Genomic DNA, 20,730 nt, shown 5'->3' on the forward strand with positions numbered 1-20,730 from the left:
GTCCATTCTATGCCGGGATCAGACGCCAACATTATTCATATACCTGGGGCATATCAATAACTAGCCTTAATTTTGAATACTAATTCACTTTATTTATGTACTGATAAAAAGTATTCTGTGCACTATTATGATAACTACTAGGATATAACCTTTCTGTGTATCAAATTTTATTCAAATCCGTTCAGTAGTTTCTGCTTGAAAGAGTAACAAACATCCATACTTCTATTGATCTATCTACCATTACAAACATTCGCATTTATTATATTAATAAGATCCGGTTATTGTAACGTTAACCGTTTAAAATGCAGACTATCAGTCCCATTACTAGTAATATATGTCAGGTCGACCTCCATGTGGTCCCCCCCCCCCCCGGAAACCATCATGTTGAATTCCATATATATATATATATATAATATAATATAATAAATGCCTAATACAGCTGATGTTACCAGAGTGACACCACCCTTACGGGAAGCGCCCTCTTGAAAACATGTAATTGATCTTGTTCCACAAAAGAACAGCTACCTACTTCAATCGTGACAAATTAGTAAGGAAATAGCGGTGACAGCACGGTCGGACAATACTTGACTGCGGTTCAGGGATCCCGAGATCGAAACCCAAACCTCTACAGTTTCAAATTCATGTTTAAATCGTTCATGTCATTTGTCACGTGCTTCATGGACAAATGATTTAAATGATGAAGGGCACGTAAAACAGTTGTCTGGTAAGCTACAAAACCTTCTTTATTATGAATGCAGCTTAGAAACTTTTGACCCACACGAATAGTAAGGTCTCCCCCACAAAGTGAGGTTTGCCAATAATTGCCACGCTTGGCAACCGCAGTTAGGCTATTGGAAATATTTTAAGTGAGATGCTGCTGCCCATCCCTCGACCGTTAAGTTCCCTTAATCGCTTCTTACGATATCCACGGGAAAGGAAAGGATGGCCTGTTCTATGCCAGGACCACATGAATAGTTATAGTAGAATGAATATAATCCTATAAATTATGAAAAGAATTATTATAATTTGTTTAAACTTGACGCAGATATCGTCTAACATACACATTAAAATACCATTGAATTGAAAACTTACTTTTAAAAGTCCCTCAAAAACTAATAATCTTATCTCATTTACAACACCACCAACACTACCAAGTAAATAGGACTCTAGCAATATATTTTGTCAGGTCGACCCCTTCGTGGTTCCTCTTAAAAAACAATCGTGATTGATTTATTGTTAGATTCGTCACGATGAGTTAACTAGCCTACGTTTTCGTTCTCAACTATCATCCCTCACTGATGCCCCGCCAGTGTATACCGATAGCGCAGGCGGATATACTATTCCATTATCATCCATTAAAAAAAATAAGTATTACTTTAACTGTGATAATAATATGTATGTATTATCTTAGCAAATCCCTAAAGTTATGAGACTACGAATTGAGCGATTGATCGGTAGCTCAATCAAAATAGTTCTGCAATTGCTAACTGAACAACTTATTGAAACTGAATCGAAAACGGATAAGCATAACATTTTTAGACTTTTTAATGATAGTAAATCCTTATGAGTTCGTTCTTCTTGGATCTTGATAATTCAACTAAATCAATATGAAATTTGATAAACGGAGATATTATATAACCAAACCTGATGTCTAAGATACAAGCTACAGCTTAGTTTATTTATTATTTATTTCCAATAAATTACAATATTTATATTTTTGTGTAAAGGTAAATAATCTGTGCATACACTGTTATTTGTGGAAATGAAATAAACTTTAGGAGGGAAAAGAACTTGGACTACTTTTTATTCTGGTCAATGAATTGTTTTTTATGCAACTTAAAATGGCAAACAAGCTGACGGCCCACCTGATGGTAAGTGATAACCGTCGCCATGGACATAAAAAGTATACTGTTTCGTCCATGATACTCCCATGCATTGCCATTCTTGAGGATGTTGTCTCAGATGTTATTCTTCTGTACCCAGTCAATTCATTGCCATATCCCACCTTTTAAACCGAAACACAGCCATGCAAACACAACTGCTTCACGGTAGAAACACGAATGGGACAGAGGTACTCAAGCAAACGACTTTTGTACAAAATCTCCCTCTGGTAAATACCTGAATATGTTCTGGTCACGAGAAATCGCGAGTACAATGAATACCTTCTACTCATAATTGTTCAAAATCGATCCTATATTATTATAGAAAGAGTATTACTAGCCATTAGAACAGCATCAGATTTACACTAACTTGCATTTAGCAAGCAGTTCCGCGCTGAAACGAGTGGAATTCTAAATCTAGATTATACGGGTCGGCGACGGGAGAAAAAACTCATTTCCATAATCCGCTATTACAGAGCTATTGTTCACAATTTTTATCGAGTCACCGGAGGCGTAAACTTTACTGTTGTAAGAGGTTTAGTTTAGGACCCGAGGGTCACGTCTTTATTAAGATGTTTTTATTAATGGTAGGGTTACCATGTCTGTGGTATTAGTCTACTAGCACCAACGAAGGATGGTAGGAAATTAAAACAATTGGACCATTGTAACGCATTCAGCAGAAATTAATTAAGGTTTCGGACAGGGGTCGTCCTAGCAGGATACATTAATAGCAATGGAATTAGTAATGTCCAAAAAAATTTTCGAAAAATCCCTTCTTCTCCCGATCACTATTCTTTAAAATATTTAAAACTGTAGATCTTTTATATTTGCTAAAAATATTATATCTTCAGTTGTACACTACACAGAGATCGTGGTTTTTATGATAACAGCAATTTATTTTTAATGAAGATCTCTTTGTATCTACAAGGAAACATTACAAGAACCTCAATCTTGAGGCCTCCATAATGTCTCCGTCTACTTCTGTTCTTGATGACACGAAAGCATACACCAATGAACTGTTAGGTGATCGTTTTAATAAGATCAGCCCATTGCATTGTTTTTATCTTCTATTGAACATTGTAAAACTTAATGTAAGGATATACACTGTATAAGCTGTAGACCAGAATATTTATATTGTTGTTGTGATACGGTATTATCAAAATACGATTTCTACTAGAAAACCGATCTGAACCGGAAACTCTATTCAACGCAACAACAATTCACTATTGATTTACAAACCTATAGATTCCTAACGCCCACATAAATTGAATAATCACTAAATTGTATTTATACGGTACCTTTTGTCTATTCTTAGATATGCAATGACATAATAATAAAATATAAGATAGATAAATCCTTTATTACCAACAACAATAAACAATATTAATTTCAGTTAAAATAAACGACAATAAAGAAAAAAAAACATACATTTTGGTGATATTAAGAGCTGTTGGTATATATCACACCTCCAACGAAATACACCTATACAGCGCTGATATTCAGGCAGCCCCTTTACTCATTTTACTTTAGCATTCGTGCGAGTGGCCAATGTCTATTTTTCAAATATGAGACTTAATACATTAAAAAAAAAAATTACATGAAAGATTATAAATAATACAAATTCTAAACACAATAACATAATTAACTGTGCCAGTATGAACCACTTTGTTGCTTTAATTAATTCTTCATGGCCAGAGATACATATCCATTCTTACACCATGTCCTTACGGAGTAGGCAGTACTCAAAATTTTTATTTATTGGAATTTCAAACGATCCTACGGCTCACCTTATAGAGTAGTTATATAATTATAGGTCCCGGCTTGGAATGAGCCACCTTTTCTGTGAGTAACTTAGAAGCGGCTAAGAGAATTTAATAGTCAAGGGCAAGGCAATAGGCAGCAGCGTCCCTCTTAAAACATCACCAAAGCGGTTATTAACCCGCCTGTCAAGCATGGCAACTACTGGTAAAACCCCCCTATGGGGTAGTTCAACAGTGGACAGTTAACGACTGATTTGTTGATAACGACACTATAATACCTCTAATATTTAATGTTGCCATTCCAAAGGTCTACATTCATATGTATACAAAAAAATGTTCTCTAGACTGAAATTTTAAGCACACCTACTACAGCAGCAAAACATGATAGAGACAGAGTTACCTACCCATTCAGCTATACCACTTAGTATGATAATTTACGCACCTAATATTCAAAATTCTTATCGATTCATTACTCAATGAAACCTTGGCCTAACACAACAAAATGTGGCGTTAAAAATCAGGAAAGCAAACAAATTAAAATGTAATTGGTTACGTACCAACTTAATTAGAATTGACGTAATTAATTCCCAGAAATCACGAGCAGGACATAATTCAATTAAATATTAAATACACTTGGCATAATTTCTCCTTAATTTAGATTTATTTTGAGGTGATTTTCACATGTTTGCGTTGTTAAACAATTGGTAAATTTTAATTTGCTTCCTTTGTTACACTTTATTATTTTTTTCTAATTATTTTTTCAACATACGAGTACATACTTATTCGATACACACACAATGTACCGTATATGCCGTACCTAAAAACCTAGTAGGATTTACATAGGCATCAGCGAGTTGCCGGTATTCATACATACTAGAGGGAGACTTTGTACAAAAGTCGTTTGTTTGGGTACATCTGTTCTATTTGTGTTTCAACCGTAAAGCAATGACGTTTGCATGGCTGTTTCGGTTTGAAGGGTGAGATATGGCGTGAATTTACAGGGTTCAGAGGAATAACATCCGAGTCCTCAGGAATAGCAACGCATGGGAGGTATCATGGGCGATACAGTATACTCTGTTATGTCTATGGTACTGCTCATGTCTATAGGCGACGATTACCACTTTCCATCAAGTGGGCCGTCAGGTTGTTTGCCATTCTAAGTTGCTTAAAAAAACATATAATAGTTGCTATATTGATATATTATTATTTATGTTACTTAGAATATAAAATGAGCTTACGGCCCGTTTAATGGAAACCGGTACATCACCTTTAACTATAAATAGCAGCATGGATATTACATGATACACTGCGACGTCAATGGTACCCCTTAAGTATCGGGGAGAAGGGATCGTTAGTAATGGAGATTAGCAACTGCTTGCTTGATCAACATCTATTTTCCTTCACTGGTACCCCGCCTATATGTATCGTTAGCGCAGACGGGCATTCCATTATCATCCATTAAAAAAATCTATTGTCCGTCAAATATCCCCATAAAATACCATAAAAAATGGTCCTAAACAATCTTGTGGACATTGAACAAAATAATTTATAAATGGTTTACGAGAGCTACTTGAATTTCTGCAGCAAAACAAGTGGTACTGCTAAAATTGGAACTCAGCCTTGTATGATCGGGTCAATTATTCGTTTACCAACATTTTCATTAAAACTTATTGAAACTGACTTTATATTTGATCATGAACGTTTTCAAACCGGACATTTCAAGTGGTCTGCTCTAATTACAATTGCAGAACCATTCAATCAGCAACTACGACCAATTACTGAAATACAAGCCACCAATTGCGACCAGTATTAGGCAGTAGGTATGCAATCCAATTTCACAGGCAGTTGATATTACATGGCTTCTGGTACATTAATCAGATTTATGTTTAGGTAATCTTAGTTATTTGTCAAATAATTTAGCACAAGAAGCTTTCTAAATAAGCCATCTGCAGAAATTTATAATTCTTTATCTATGCTCGAATACCTCTTTGGAAAAATATATATCTTCTTTTTCCGAAATTTTTATCTTGCCGGCTTGATTATTCAATAATACAATATTTTTAACAATATTTTTGTCAGTCAAATTCGAAGGTCGTGAACTTTTGCAGTCTATAGTTGGAGTCTTAGATGGTAGGTTATACTAAGTCTATGGTGACAATAGTATACACTAAGAACAAACCACGGGAACGAAAAACATGTAGATTAATAAATAAAACTTCTTGATTTATAGTTAATATATATTTATTTATAATTTTTATGGGTATCCAAGACAGTAATGACGTATGTAAACAGTAAAATATAATGGGATTTTAAGTAACATATTCGTAACACTTAAAAGTCTAGATTTTTTTAATGCTATGCTTAAATTTAATGCGTTACTAGCAATATACTTAGGGTTTATTGCTAGCAACAACAATGGGGCAATTAGACCCCATTACTAACAATCCCTCTTCCCCTAGCACTTAAGAGTCAGGCTTTATAGCAATTTTTCAATATATGGAAAAAATAGGCTTATTCAATTCCAACTTATTCTTTTAAAAGTACATAGGTAGCTAGTATACCAGTATAAAAAATGGTTAAAAACAAAACATGTTGTTTATATCACATATTTGTATTCGCTTATTTTACTACTTTATTTATTATATCTTAGTACTTAAACAACATGCAGAAAATATTAGTAGCTCAGGAATAATAAATATAACTATTTATTTAAAATATATAAGTATGTACGTTAGGTTAGGTATATACAATAGGGATAACCCTTCTTTGCATAATGGTGGAAATTTCCATCATAACATTGAATGTCCAAAAATTTTATAAAAGAACAAGTTCACTTTAAGTTAATCGTGTCTTAATAACTTTTTAATGTATATTGCAGAAAAAAAAACAAAGCTGTCACATTTATTTTTTAACGTTTTTCCTTTAATGTTGAACATGAATTATATCACCTTGATTTACTTCACCAAAAAAAAAAACATGCAAAGAAGGGTTAACCTACTGACAAAACTATGGACTAAAAACTTAATTATAATTAAACTTAATGTAAAATATAATTACTTACTCGTATTAAATTGTTAAGTAGTATTTAACAAATGTACTACACATATGTTAAATAGATATTTTTTATATTAAATATTAGGATCGTACTCAAAAAACTAAAATGGAACACTGCACATAATTTTCAACATTGATGAAATAAGGTTTAAAAATAAATAACCATTTACATGGTACAATAGTTACTTAGTTCTAAATGCTACAAATAAACTTATCCTAAACACAAACAATCTAAAATAATAGACATATGACATATGTGAATTTATTAATCATATTAATAAACTAACGATACGACCCGGCTTCGCACGAATAGACAGAATTTTCAAAAATCAATACTTATAATAAAAGAAGTTTCAGCCATTTCAAATGTGGTTCTTTATATTGATATACCTTTTTTATTTATGAACCGGTTGAAATAAAATAAACACTAAATGTTTAATAGAGCAGACCGCATTCAAATCGGTTCAGCCGTTTCTGAGATTAGCTTGCACAAACGTACAGACATACAGACAAAAATTCTAAAAATCAATATTTCAGATTCTATTGCGTTCATATACTCCTCCTGTAATACGTTTTCTTATATATCTTCTATGTACAGACAGCGACCAATTACGATTTTATTATATGTATTGATTAACTTCCTATGCTACCATGTTTAAATTGACAGTAAAAGATCTCTTTTGGAAATAAATTTAACATTACTTACATTATTTCTAATAATTGTTATTTCTTAGTAAAATATCTAATATATCTAATATATGAATTCCCTGAGGAAGAATATCGACTTTCAACAGCCTTTAGTGAATAGTCACCCTTAAATAAAAAAAATTGGTATTGTTAACAGTTATAAAATACATTTCAAATTTAACACTTAAATTGTCCTTAATGGACAGCAGCATCACTCTTAAGCATCCCTCAAGCTTAACTGCGGTTGCAACGCCAACGTGGCAACTACTGGCAATAATCCCTTTATGGGGTAGGCTTATGTTCAATAGTGTACAGTTAACGGTTGCAGTGACGATAAATTATAGTTAAAAATAACTTAAAATTAATTTATAGATATCTATGCTATTTTTATTAAAATTAAAAAAAAACTTAATATTAACTTATTAGTATACTTATATTTATATAATATTAAGCCATTCTTTCAATACAAGTGCCTACTTACAGCCCACTGACGGAGAAATCACGTGGTCGGCAGTCCAAAATTTGTCCAATTTGGGAGGTCTGCAGAGCAAATATACAAGTTTTTAAAATTATATGTCTGTGTTATTTAAATCTATAACTCTAATATTTATAAAGATGAATTGAACACAAATTAACCTATGTATAATTGTTGTCCACTATCTGTAGCGGTGAATTATTTAAAACTTTTACATAAATATTGATTGACAAATTTCAAAAGTATTTACATAAATATTTTCGTGTTTAAAAACATATTTGGGTTCGATTATATATATAAAATTCTCGTGTCGCGGTGTTTGTTACCATCTCCTCCGAAACAGCTTTACCGATTTTTATGAAATTTTGTGTGCATGTCGGGTAGGTCTGAGAATCGGCCAACATCTATTTTTCATATCTCTCAATGATAAGGGTGACCTAAATATTTTTTTTTATTTTTTTGTCAAAATTTTTTATTTTTATTTTATTATGATTTAGCATTGAAAAATACATACAAATTCAAATTTCAAATATTTTTATTAAATTACGATTTATATTTTTTTAGTATCGCGATTTTTATATATGGTAAATAGGATTGCATAGATGACAATCGAATATAATAATTGTAGTAGGATAAATTTTCATGTATAGTTCTCGAAATAATGTATATGGTAAAACAACGTTTACTGAGTCGGCTAGTACATATATATATATATATATATATAGTGCTAATTTACACATAAATACAAAGGAAAACACATGCGCGTCAATACCCCGCTAGTATATATAATCATATAAGTAACTAAAAGATATTAGCATTCTTACCATCGCCTTTACACGTACGTGGCCTCTATACGGCGCCCCTCTATATAGCTGTTATTAAAGCGTCCTGCGATATCCGTTAAGGAAACTCATCAACACTATTGGGAACATCAAGAGCTACTCGTTTCGACTATCGGAAAGTCTTGCCACTAATGAGTTATTAATTATACATTTGATTAACATTCTTGTACATCGAAATATACTTAACCAGTGCTTCATTATGATAAGTGACTAGAATGTTTACTAATTATATGACTTTGTACTGAACAAACGATTCGACCCGGCATCGCATGGATAGATAGGATTTTCGAAAATAATATACTCTCTGATAATTTAGCTTTCTATAGGTGAAAGAATTTTTAAATTCGGTTGAGCATTTGTTGAGTTTATCCATATTTTTTTTTATACAACTTGGCATGGCAAACAAACTGACGGCCCACCTGATGGAAAGTGGTAACCGTCGCCTATAGACATGAGCAGTACCATGGACATAACAGAGTATACTGTTTCGCCCATTATACTCCCCATGCGTTGTCATTCCTGAGGACTCGGGTGGTATTCCTCTGTACCCTGTAAATTTACGCGATATCCCACCATTCAAACCGAAACACAGCCATGCACACACAACTGCTTCACGGTTGAAACACGAATGGGACAGAGGTACCCTAGTAATCGACTTTTGTACAAAGTCTCCCTAATACATACTGGCTTTTTTCCACAACGGATACGTATGAATATTGAAAGTAGACAATAAAACATACACAAAATTTCAAGCTCCGCCTTCAGAAACATAACTGTGTAAACCGCATCCAATTTGATGCAGTAGTTTTGTGTGATGCCGGAACAAACATAAACATGTTATGTAATAACTACCGGTTTATCTTACGTGTAATTAGATGAAAAAAACTCGACTAGTTTCGAAATCAATTCGTGATCCTTAGTCATGAGCGACTGTAACGCGAACACGAGCCTGACTATCCTTGACAGATTTTTCTTTCTATATAAAACCAGTAATTATTACATTAGATAAGACAGATAGACAGACAAAACAGGGGATCAGAGTCGTTTGTCCACTGTTACTGTTGTGGTGAACGTAAAATGATCCTCGCCATCTCTCGGATTAATAAAAAAAAATATTCTAAATTTAAAATCGAGTTCATATTTCAAAATGTTAAAAGGATACGGAAACACACATCAGCATGCTTTGGAAGATTAAACTTCACGAAGGCACACCCAGGTGACCCCAATCGCAGAGACATCACCTGACCGCACTGTGACATCTTGTTGCAGAGTAATGTAAAGGTTACAGTTGGCGGCAACTGAAAATCAAAGTGACAATTTAAGAGCTTATATCGAAATTTACCGAAATGTAATAAAGTCAGAATTATCTGTAAATATTCAAAAATAATTGAATAATTTTTTACATTACGATTCTCTGACAGTGAACTCTAATTAATTTGATTAACCCTTCTTTGCATAATGATGGAAATTTCCATCATAACATTGAATCGCCAAGAATTATACAAGTTCACTTTCAAGTTGGTCGTGTCTGGATACCTTTTTAATGGCCATTGCAGAAAAAAAAAACATAGCTGTCAAATTTATTTTTTTAACCATTTTTCCTTTAATTTTGAACATATATATATATATATATATATATATATATATATATATATATATATATATATATATATATATATATATATATATATATATATATATATATATATATATATATATATATATATATATTTCAGTACTATAATGTAGGTAAAACACATATCGTTTTTATTCAGTGTAAATTAATCTTAATGGAATATTCATTGCGTATACCATGGACTTTTAATTGCCAACTAATTGGTATCATCCAAATATAAAAGTATATTCAAAATGAGACAAAAAAAATTTTTTTATGCAACTTAGAATGGTAAAAAAGCTGACAGCCCACCTGATGGAAAGTGGTAACTGTCGCCTATAGACATGAGCCGTAGCATGGACATAACAGAGTATACTGTTTCACCCATGATGTTCCCCATACGTTGCCATTCCTGAGGACTCAGGTATTGTTCCTCTGTACCCTGTAAATTCACTGCCATATCCCACTCTTCAAACCGAAACAGCCATGCAAACACAACTGCTTTACGGTAGAAACATGAATGGGACAGAGGTGCCCAAGCAAACGACTTTTGTAAAAAAAAATATAACCAATCTTGCTTATAATCGTTCTATTGCTCACATTGTGTGTAATAGAACGCTATGCTATCTTTAATTATTATACTAAATGGCAATAAATAAACTCAGACATTAAAAAAAATAGAATTTTAAGCTTCATATACTATACATATTTTACAAGTATGTATATATAATAATAATGATATGTAATATTCAATAAATACTTACATTTTGTAGACGGATCGTAGAGGAAGGTATGGAATTATTAGAACCAGACATAGATGCTTCAGAACCATACATAGGCCCTGAATGACTAGAGACAAAGTCACTAGAACTGGCCATAGGACCAGTGGAACTACCCATAGGTATATTGGGATTACTCATGAGACCATTTGGACTGTTGGTACCACTCATGGGACTGTTAGAACCACCCATAGAACCCGTACTTGTAGGGCCACTCATGGGCCCGTTGGTGCCACCCATGGAACCATTGGGGCCACCCATAGGCCCATTGGGGCGACCCATAAAACCGCTGGGTCCACTCATGAGCCCACCGGGACCATTTGAGCCACTCATAGGACAAACCATGGAACCATTAGAGCCACCCATCGGCCCATTGGAGCCACCCATCGGCCAGTTGAAGCCACCCATCGGTCCGTTGGGGCCAGCCATCGGTCCGTTGGGGCCACCCATCGGTCCATTGGGGCCACCCATAGGTCCATTGGGTCCACCCATCGGTCCGTTGGGGCCACCCATAGGTCCGTTGGGGCCACCCATCGGTCCGTTGGGGCCACACATAGGTCCGTTGGGTCCAACCATCGGTCCGTTAGGGCCACCCATCGGTCCGTTAGGGCCACCCATCGGTCCGTTAGGGCCACCCATCGGTCCGTTGTAACCAACCATCGACCTGTTGGGGCCACCCATCGGACCGTTGGGGCCACCCATCGGACCGTTGGGGCCACCCATAGGAACGTTGGGGCCACCCATCGGCCCGTTGGGGCCACTCATCAGACCGCCTGGGCCACCCATCGGTCCGTTGGGGCCACCCATCGGTCCGTTGGGGCCACCCATCGGTCCGTTGGGGCCACCCATCGGACCGCAGGGACCGCCCATCGGTCCGTTGGGGCCACCCATCGGGCCGCAAGGGCCACCCATCGGTCCGTTGGATCCACCCATCGTTCCGTTGGGGCCACTCATCGGACCGTTGGGGCCACCCATCGGACCGCAGGGGCCACCCATCGATCCGTTGGGGCCATTCATCGGGCCACAGGGGCCACCCATCGGACCGCAGGAACCACCCATCGGTCCGTTGGGGCCATTCATCGGGCCACAGGGGCCACCCATCGGTCCGTTAGAACCACCCATCGACCCGTTGGAACCACTCATCGGTCCGTTGGGGCCACCATTCGGACCACAGGGACCACCTATCGGTCCGTTGGAGCCACCCATCGGTCCGTTAGGGCCACTCATCGGTCCGTTAGGGCCACCCATCGGTCCGTTGGAGCCACCCATCGGTCCGTTGGGGCCACTCATCGGCCCGTTGGGGCCACACATCGGTCCGTTGAGGCCACCCATCGGTCCATTGGGGTCAGTCTTCGGCCCGTTGGGGCCACCCATCGGTCCGTTGGAGCCACCCATCGGTCCGTTGGGGCCACTCATCGGCCCGTTGGGGCCACCCATCGATCTGTTGGGGCCACTCATCGGTTCGTTTGAGCCACCCATAGAACCATTTGAACTACCCGTAGGACCACCCATTAAACCACTTGCACCACCTGTGGACCAACTGGAACCACCAATGGAACTATTGGAACTCATCTGCCATGCTGGACCATTTATTTGACCAAACGGACCTATTGGTCCAGCAGGCCCACTCATAGGCCAATTAGATCTACCTATAGACCCACTGGTTTCAGCCATGGTACTAATAGAACCATGTGACTTAACATCTTCTACCTTCTCTCCTATGGGACTAATTCCTTGTGTCTGTGGCTGTAGTGACGCCGTAAAAGTGTTCTGCGTATTCTGTGTCTCTTCATAACGACTATCAACAGGTTTTGTAGACATTGATGGTAACAAGTTTGATGGATTATTATCTGATTTATGAGGTATTGCTTTGGCTACATTTACTTTGTCTTTTTGATTGTCTGTAATACTTTGATCCTTGCCTTGGGTGGTTGCTTCTTTATCAGATTCTTTAATAGAATTACTATCTTCACGTTTACTTTCCTTGTTGATGCTTTTTTTCTCTGCAATATCACTACCACAGTCCATATTGATACTGTCAACTATATCATCCATATTTTTAATTATGAAGGCTATTATATTATCAAATTCCATCGCTTTTGTTGATACTTCACAATTATTACCTTCCTCTTTTATTTCCTTTTTATCGCAACGTTTTTCTCTTTTAACATGTCGATTGTCATTGTCATTTTGTCCACAATTCGAATCAAGGGACTTGAATAAAGATTTATTTATCAAACAAGGTTGTTTATTTACAAACTTTTCATATTCTCTCGCAACGTCCCTTAAAGGTTTGCCATTAAGTCCAAAACCATTGCCTATATCAGTAAGACCTCTTGGTAGGAGAACTGTGTTATTTGGATATTTTATCATAGTAATTTTCAAATTGAGACCATAGAGTTTCCGGTCATTTAACATTGATATAGCCTGAAAAAATGTAGTCTATTAGCTTTGCTCATGCTGTCAATATTACAAAATAAAAATACTAACAAAATTCGGTAAACATAGTCTAGCTTATCTACATATTTTCATGGTGATTGGTAAAATAATATCCAAATTTAACACCAACTAAAGAGAAGTTACTACAAAGTAGACAGCATACAATTTAATAAAAAACAAATAGAAAAAAATATTACTATACTGCAATCGAAATGAAACCATTAATCAATTAAATTACTACAAATTACTACATGTAAAGTTTGGTGCATACTGGCATTTAATACTACTTATACGTCGACCTGTTCTAATACGTACCTGTACGGCTTCCAAGGGGTGACTATACATAACATTGGCATATCTGGAATGAGCGTGAACAACGGTGCAGGAGACGACATGTCCCGCCAACTCCAATAACTCTTTCAATTCTGTCTTATCACACCTGAACTGTTGATAAAAAAATAAATCATAGCATAGAGAAAATATTGACTTTTAATAATTTACAGAGTTGATAATATTTATTAAAAAAAAAATATTAATAATAATCAGTCCTTGCTGTATATAAATGAATATGCTCAGGAGGAATGGTTCAATATGATACCCATAGCCACCTTCTAGCATTACACAGCTCGCCATCGATAGGAAGGTTACCGTCATATCTTACAACCTAGATGATCGCGTACAGCGTGGTTTCAGAGATGTTTTCTCCCACGAACACTCAGGTTATCGAATAAACTCCCTGTCGAGATTTTTCCAAAAAAACTACAGCATGGGTTTCTTCAAAAAAGGGATAAAGAGGTCCCTTCAAGGTCGGCAACACGCGCGTAATGCCTGTTATTACTTCTTTTGTGGTATTACAGTTTTCATATACTACGGTAACCGCTTACCACCAGGAAGGCCGTATGTATGTTTGCCACCTCAGTGGTATGAAAAAAATGTCGGTAACAGTTACCACTTTCCACTGGATGAGCCGTCAGCTTGTTTACCATTTAAATCGTAAAAAAACACGTAAAGAATCATTCAGTCTTCTTCAACCAATGTTGTGGATCTCAATACCCCAGGAACATTCCATTATCGAAGGATAACATGTAAGTTATATATTCAGGAAGAAAAAGAACGAGGCCGGTTCCAGAGAGGGACAAAGAATGGTAACCCTAGTGTTACATTAGTGTATACATTTTAAAGCCATATAATGGTACCAATAAGCAAGTGGTACGTTAAAATTCTAAATCCAAGTGAGTTGTTTTCATTATGCAAGTTAGAGTAGCAAATAATATAACACTTGATGAAAAAAAATAACCATTGATTACAGAAATTAACAATATACAGAATACATTACAGAATACTGTGACGGCTATGGTAACCATCATGCATTACAATGCTCATTTCATAACGGTCTAAACTAAAAATTAATATAAACGGAGTACCACAGGGAAGCATTTTAGGACCACTACTTTTCTTGCTTTATATTAATGATTTATCAGACTATGTTGAAAAAAAAATTGTCCTATTTGCTGACGACTGTATGCTTCTTTGTAAATGCAAGAATAAAGAAACCTTTCAAAACGATATTACTGCTGCATTAAATAGAGTAATACAGTTGTTAAATGTTAATAAATTAAAAATAAATTTAATAAAAACTAAAATCATTAACTTTAAAACATATTCAAGTCCTAAGCTAAGTATAAATGTTATACATTATGGAAATAAACTAAACTTAGTGGATACTACTACGTTTCTAGGTATTACCTTAGACATACATATCATTTAAATTGAAAGGCACATATCGACAGTGTATGCAAAAAAATAAATAAATTCGTTTACGCACTATACAAACTTCGGAAAATTTCTTCACTTCAGACTGCTCTTAACGAATATTATGGATTTGTATCGCCAGTACAACGTTATGGGTTGATTATATGGGGGAACTCATCCGAAATCGACAGTCTTCAAAGCACAAAAAAATGCATTTTTTTTATACGACTTAGAATAGCAAACAAGCTGACGGTCCACCTGATGGAAAGTAGTAACTGTCGCCTATAGACATGAGCAGTACCATGGAAACAACAGAGTATACTGTTTCGACCATGATACCTCCCATGCGTTGCCATTCCTGAGGACTCAGGTGTTATTCCTTTGTACCCTGTAAATTCACGCCATATCCCACCCTTCAAACCGAAACACAGCCATGCAAATACCGAAGCAAACGACTTTTGTACAAAGTCTTCCTCTGTTTAAGAAACTTGGTTTACTCACCTCACCTTGCTTATATATATTAGAAATCTGTATATTTGTAAAGCAATATCCTGATTTATTCACATGGGGATATAAAGGCACAAGTCAGTCAGGACACAGAGACAAAATAAACTACTTGTCCTAAAAAGTTCATTGACACTATATCAAAAAATCGTCTCATTTATGACACAAAAAATATTTAATAAGTTACCTTCTGACATTCAGGTATTGCCTCTGATTAAATTTAAAAAAGAGCTAACTAAATGCATTCTTTATGTCTTGAATATTAAGCGTGACATTTTAATTATTTTACCCCTACTATTGAAATTTTTCTATTTTATACATTTATTGTATTAGTTGTTATGTGTAGATATATGTATAAGTGACATGATGTACTATAATCTAGACTTTTAATATGTAAGGTCAATTTAAATAATATAATCAATTTATAATTTTGTTTACCACTTTTGTTTTATAAAATGAAAAATGTTTGCATGCCTACATCTCTTAAGGCAATTAAACAGGTGCCAAAATAATAACATGTGGCTCTTGTAATAATTTTAAACTGTTTAATGCAAATAAACTCATTTCTCATTTCTAATTACTGACTGAGGTGCTATGTTTCATAGCTTTTTTTATGCAATATAAAATGGAAAACAAACTGACGGCCCATCTACTGGAAAATGGTAACCATCACCTAAAGACACGAACAGCACCATAGACATCACAGAATATATTATGACTGGGTGTTATACCTCTGTAACCTGTAACACAGCCATAAAAGAACAACTGCTTCATAGCAGAAATACGAATGGGCCAGACATACATGATAAACAGATTACTTGTACGAAGTCTCACACTGGTAAAAATTACAAATAGAAACTAAGTGAATAGTCAAAATACTTACATTGTTAACATATACCCATTGAGTGAGAGGTGGTGTGATTTTTAAATGTTTCACATATTCTGGTTTCAAACCGTACAACTCCTGTGAATCTGCTTCTTGATTGGAACTACATGGTGTATCATTTGTACTTTTTTCTCTGTTAAAATAAATTATCAACTAATGGATATAGTAACAAAACACACACTGTACTCATTGACATATCAACTGTCCACTGGTGAAAATAGGCTTCCCCTTATTTGGGGGGGTTTTGCTAGTAGTTGCCATACTTGGCATATCAAACATATAGGAAACTTTAAGTGGATGAGAATAAATTATTCATATAAATCAAAAACATTACATATTTAGTACAAATAATTAAAGATTGTTTTTTACAAAAAAGAACAGAGTTCAATTGTGGTAAAACTAAATTATTAAATGGATTATGACAAAATTTCTATAGGATCAATGTATAAGTATATCCTTACAGATAAATAATTTTATCAAATCAGTATAGAACTGTAACAAGCATAAAAAAATACAACCAATTTAAGAATCTACTTCTTTGTGAAGTTGGTTGAAATTAAAATGCATACCACTAGTAATTTACTTGGAAAAAATATCATAATAATAATATTCCAAATGAAAATGTAGTATAAAAATTTGAAATGTACTTACTTATTTGGATATATTTTATATGTAAAAACAACTTACCTTTTTACAGGTGGCTCTTGTGCATTACGTTTGTGGTCACTGTCCGATACAATTTTATTACCTAAGTACAGATTAATCAATATTACTTAATTGGAAACACATTTGCTAAAACAACACATCTTTCATCATAAAAAAATATTATAGGATGAGCATAAGAGTAAAATAATTGCAAAAATCTGAAAATCAATTCAGAAATTGAGTTATTTACTCATCTGTGATAAACTGCACTTGCTTATGTATTTATGTTATAAATAACTAAAACCTGATACTAAATCTTAGTAACAGAATAAGATTTTGAAATTTAAAATTGTATTTGTTATGATGTGCCAACTGAGCTAGCTCCATTCTCACCTATAAATGTTTACTAGAACATTAGAGACACAGATAAGGTTCACCATTTAATTATTATAAAACACTGAAACAACATGTCATTATTGGGGGGAAGAGATTATTAGTAATCAGTACTACCAGTCCCGTTGCTAGCAATAAACCCTGTTAAGTTGACTTTCATGTGGTCCCCCTGGAAACGATAGTGCTAACTTCCAGGTGTATTCATAATAAGCTTACTGACCTGCTTTTTCATTCACACCTATCATCACTTACTAATACCCTGCAAGCACATACCAACATTGCTGGCGGAGTTACATTATCATCCAATAAAACATTATATGATACAAAATATTTGGCGCAAAAATGATGTGCATTTTAAAAGTAAATATAATATTTTTTCTGTAATATTACTATTTCATAAATTAAATATTATGAGGCCTAAATATATTTAATCTCATTTTTTCCACTTGATTTTTACTACTAATTTTAGGGTAATACAAATAACTTAATTCTTACAATTATTTTAAATGTGAAAGTGAGTTTTTTGTTTCCTTATAGCACCTGATGGCTTAACCAGGGGGAGAGAAGGAATTAGTAGTAATGGGAATTAACAATCCTATTACTAGCAATATTCCCTATAAAATCAACATTCACATGATTCCTCATAGAAACTATTGTGATTGATTAATTTTTTAATTACTCACAATAGGCCCACTGACCTGCTTCATCCTCACCTATCATCACTCACAGATGCCCCACTAATTTATACTGTTAGCACAGGCAGGGTTACCATTCCATTACCATCCATTAAAAAATAATGGCTTAACCAATTACTATGAAATTTGATATACAAATAATCGCTCGTAAAAACTAGTAAAGTATATTATGATTAAGATATAATTACTCCTACGTCTTTTTCTTGACCCCTCATAAGTATTTGGAGATAACTGTATATGATCCATTTCGTTATCATCAGTTCTACTGGCATTTACTCTAGGTTTGTTTGAGTTATAAATACTGTCACTATTATCACTTAAATCCGTATTTTCGGTGACTCCACAATCGTCGTGTTTGTTATTCCGCTTGTTTGAAGTCATATTTTAGTTTTGGTTGTAAGTGCTATTTCATCACTGTTTTAAGTCCTCGACAAGTATAAAATAAATATTATTTAGGACACTAGTTTTCATATGTAATTATCAAACATTCATAATCAACATAAAACACTATGAAAACACAATGTAAACATAAACAAAAACCCTTCATATAAAAAACAGAATGACAGAACAATAAGAAAGTGTACTGCGCAACGCAAAACTTGTCATTTCAAACAAAAACCGTAGTATAAAATCTATGGAATCAGTGCATTAAATTTAGAATATAAATGTTACGTTATAAAGGAAATAAGTCTTTAAGGCGACATATCGATGCAAATATTTTTAGGATAAACGTATTATATTAAAAATTTATAATTTGTTTTGTTTTGACACTTCGAAATTAACGTATAGGTTTATTTACCAGTTTTATTTTTTTTTCTAGTACATTTGTTCCGTTGTGGAACAGGCTAAGGTCGGAGACCATGCTGCCTTTACTAGTTTTATTAACATAGTGTCAATGAATACTAAAATTATTGACTTTGACTACTGCATATTTGACTTTAACCACAGAGTTACAGTATATAGTATACTGTGACATATTAAATTGGACGTTTACAAACTTTTCAAAAGGCAGAAGCATTTTTATATGTTTATCCCTCTCTAATGCATAGACAACGTCATAAATACAACGAGCAACACACTATATTAATTAACTATGCTCCATCTATTGAATGCTTTGACTTTATCTGTCTTTAAAAAAAAACAAAGAAAATATTCTATCTTTGGTCTGAGTTGATATGATATTTGAAACCATCGATAATTTCTATAATTGAGATAAATCATTGAGAATGCTGAAATTTGCTCATATTTCCATAGTTCTGCCTCTGTACAGCATATGGAAATAGAATGTAATATGGAAAAAAACTAAAAATGCTATTATAAATTAGTATTGTATTTTATTACTAATAATATAATAATAATAACTTTATTTCTAGATTGTAACTAATGCTTTTTTTCCCAGAAAAATAGAATTTTTTTTTTTTTACAACACAGGGGGCAAACGAGCATGCGGCTCACCTGATGGTAAGTGACTACCGCCGCCCATGGTCACCCACAACACCTACGGCATTGCAGGTGTGCTGCCGGCCTTTTAAAAAGGAATATGCTCTTTTCTTGAAGGTTATGTTAATCCATTACTCGATTAAAAAACAATAGTACCATGTATAATGTAACAATTATATAAACAATTTAGGTGCTTATATTTTTTCAAACTTTCCTTTTCTTTACATGGATAAATCTGTCATGGAGACCTCACGCTCTGGGGGAAACATAATTGATATTACTTACTAAATTCAACAGTGTTCCGCCTCTTCGCCGTAGTGCCTGAGCCACGGGTTTACTTTCACACTCTACTACCATCCTGTCAGCATTTCTAACTTTCCTAACAAGTGCAGCGAGAAAAGCAATTTTTTTCATTCAGGCATGCAGTAACATTCACATATCTATTATACTAGATAATAACGCGTTCATCTATCATAGTTGGATTTTTTTAAATTCATGACACGTTGGAAAAAGTATTCATTTTTACTTGATAAACATGAACAATAACACAAACTTCTTAGAATTTAGACAGATGCTTATAAAACACTCATGCGTTCCTTTCATAGACGTACTACTCCACAGGACTGCGGTCTTATATTTACAGAACATATATTTTACTAAATTTAAATCGGAATATATTTCGGTTAAGATTCCGGTATCCAGTATAATTGTTGTAAGATCATATCACTAGTGTATATGGGACATCACTAGAGGTGGATACTGATTGGTTGGTTAAATAGTATTATAGTATAATAATGTCTGAATTTTGAATAAAGGATCTGCAATAATTAAATAAACCGTCTATTATTAAAAGATCATAAAAATATAACAATAATATTGTAGCA

At 34.5% G+C, this 20,730-nt stretch overlaps 1 protein-coding gene across 3 annotated transcripts; it reads right to left on the reverse strand.

Annotated features, from left to right (window-relative positions):
* Positions 1-5,856: 5,856 nt before the first annotated feature.
* Positions 5,857-19,211, reverse strand: LOC113510960 (collagen alpha-1(I) chain-like). 3 transcript variants are annotated; one of them, XR_008253740.1, is made up of 9 exons: positions 18,595-19,211; positions 17,361-17,421; positions 16,671-16,806; positions 13,847-13,975; positions 11,078-13,519; positions 9,861-9,996; positions 8,681-8,744; positions 7,863-7,921; positions 5,857-7,507 (listed from the first exon to the last, which is right to left on the reverse strand). XR_008253740.1 is itself a non-coding variant. In XM_052902478.1 (8 exons), exons 1-7 carry the CDS (start codon positions 18,785-18,787, stop codon positions 8,689-8,691), a joined length of 3,147 nt encoding a protein of 1,048 aa, XP_052758438.1. In that variant the 5' UTR covers positions 18,788-19,211; the 3' UTR covers positions 5,857-7,921; positions 8,681-8,688. The 3 variants fall into 3 exon arrangements, 2 of the variants coding, with proteins under 2 accessions (XP_052758438.1, XP_052758436.1); XM_052902478.1 differs by having other exon boundaries at positions 5,857-7,921; positions 18,601-19,211; XM_052902476.1 differs by having other exon boundaries at positions 5,857-7,921; positions 18,595-19,210.
* Positions 19,212-20,730: the final 1,519 nt, after the last annotated feature.

Source organism: Galleria mellonella, unplaced genomic scaffold (assembly GCF_026898425.1).
Source record: "Galleria mellonella isolate WM207_F2 unplaced genomic scaffold, CSIRO_AGI_GalMel_v1 utg905, whole genome shotgun sequence".
In the NCBI taxonomy this organism is placed as follows: domain Eukaryota; kingdom Metazoa; phylum Arthropoda; class Insecta; order Lepidoptera; family Pyralidae; genus Galleria; species Galleria mellonella.

Bases quoted from the DNA above. Each gene is read 5' to 3' on its own strand.
- LOC113510960 (XM_052902476.1), bottom strand. From the start codon at position 18,787: ATGACTTCAAACAAGCGGAATAACAAACACGACGATTGTGGAGTCACC. The intron at 17,422-18,594 runs GTAATTATATCT...ATCTGTACTTAG, and splicing joins GTCAAGAAAAAGACGTAGGA to GTAATAAAATTGTATCGGAC. The intron at 13,976-16,670 runs GTAAGTATTTTG...TTTTATCAACAG, and splicing joins AATGGGTATATGTTAACAAT to TTCAGGTGTGATAAGACAGA.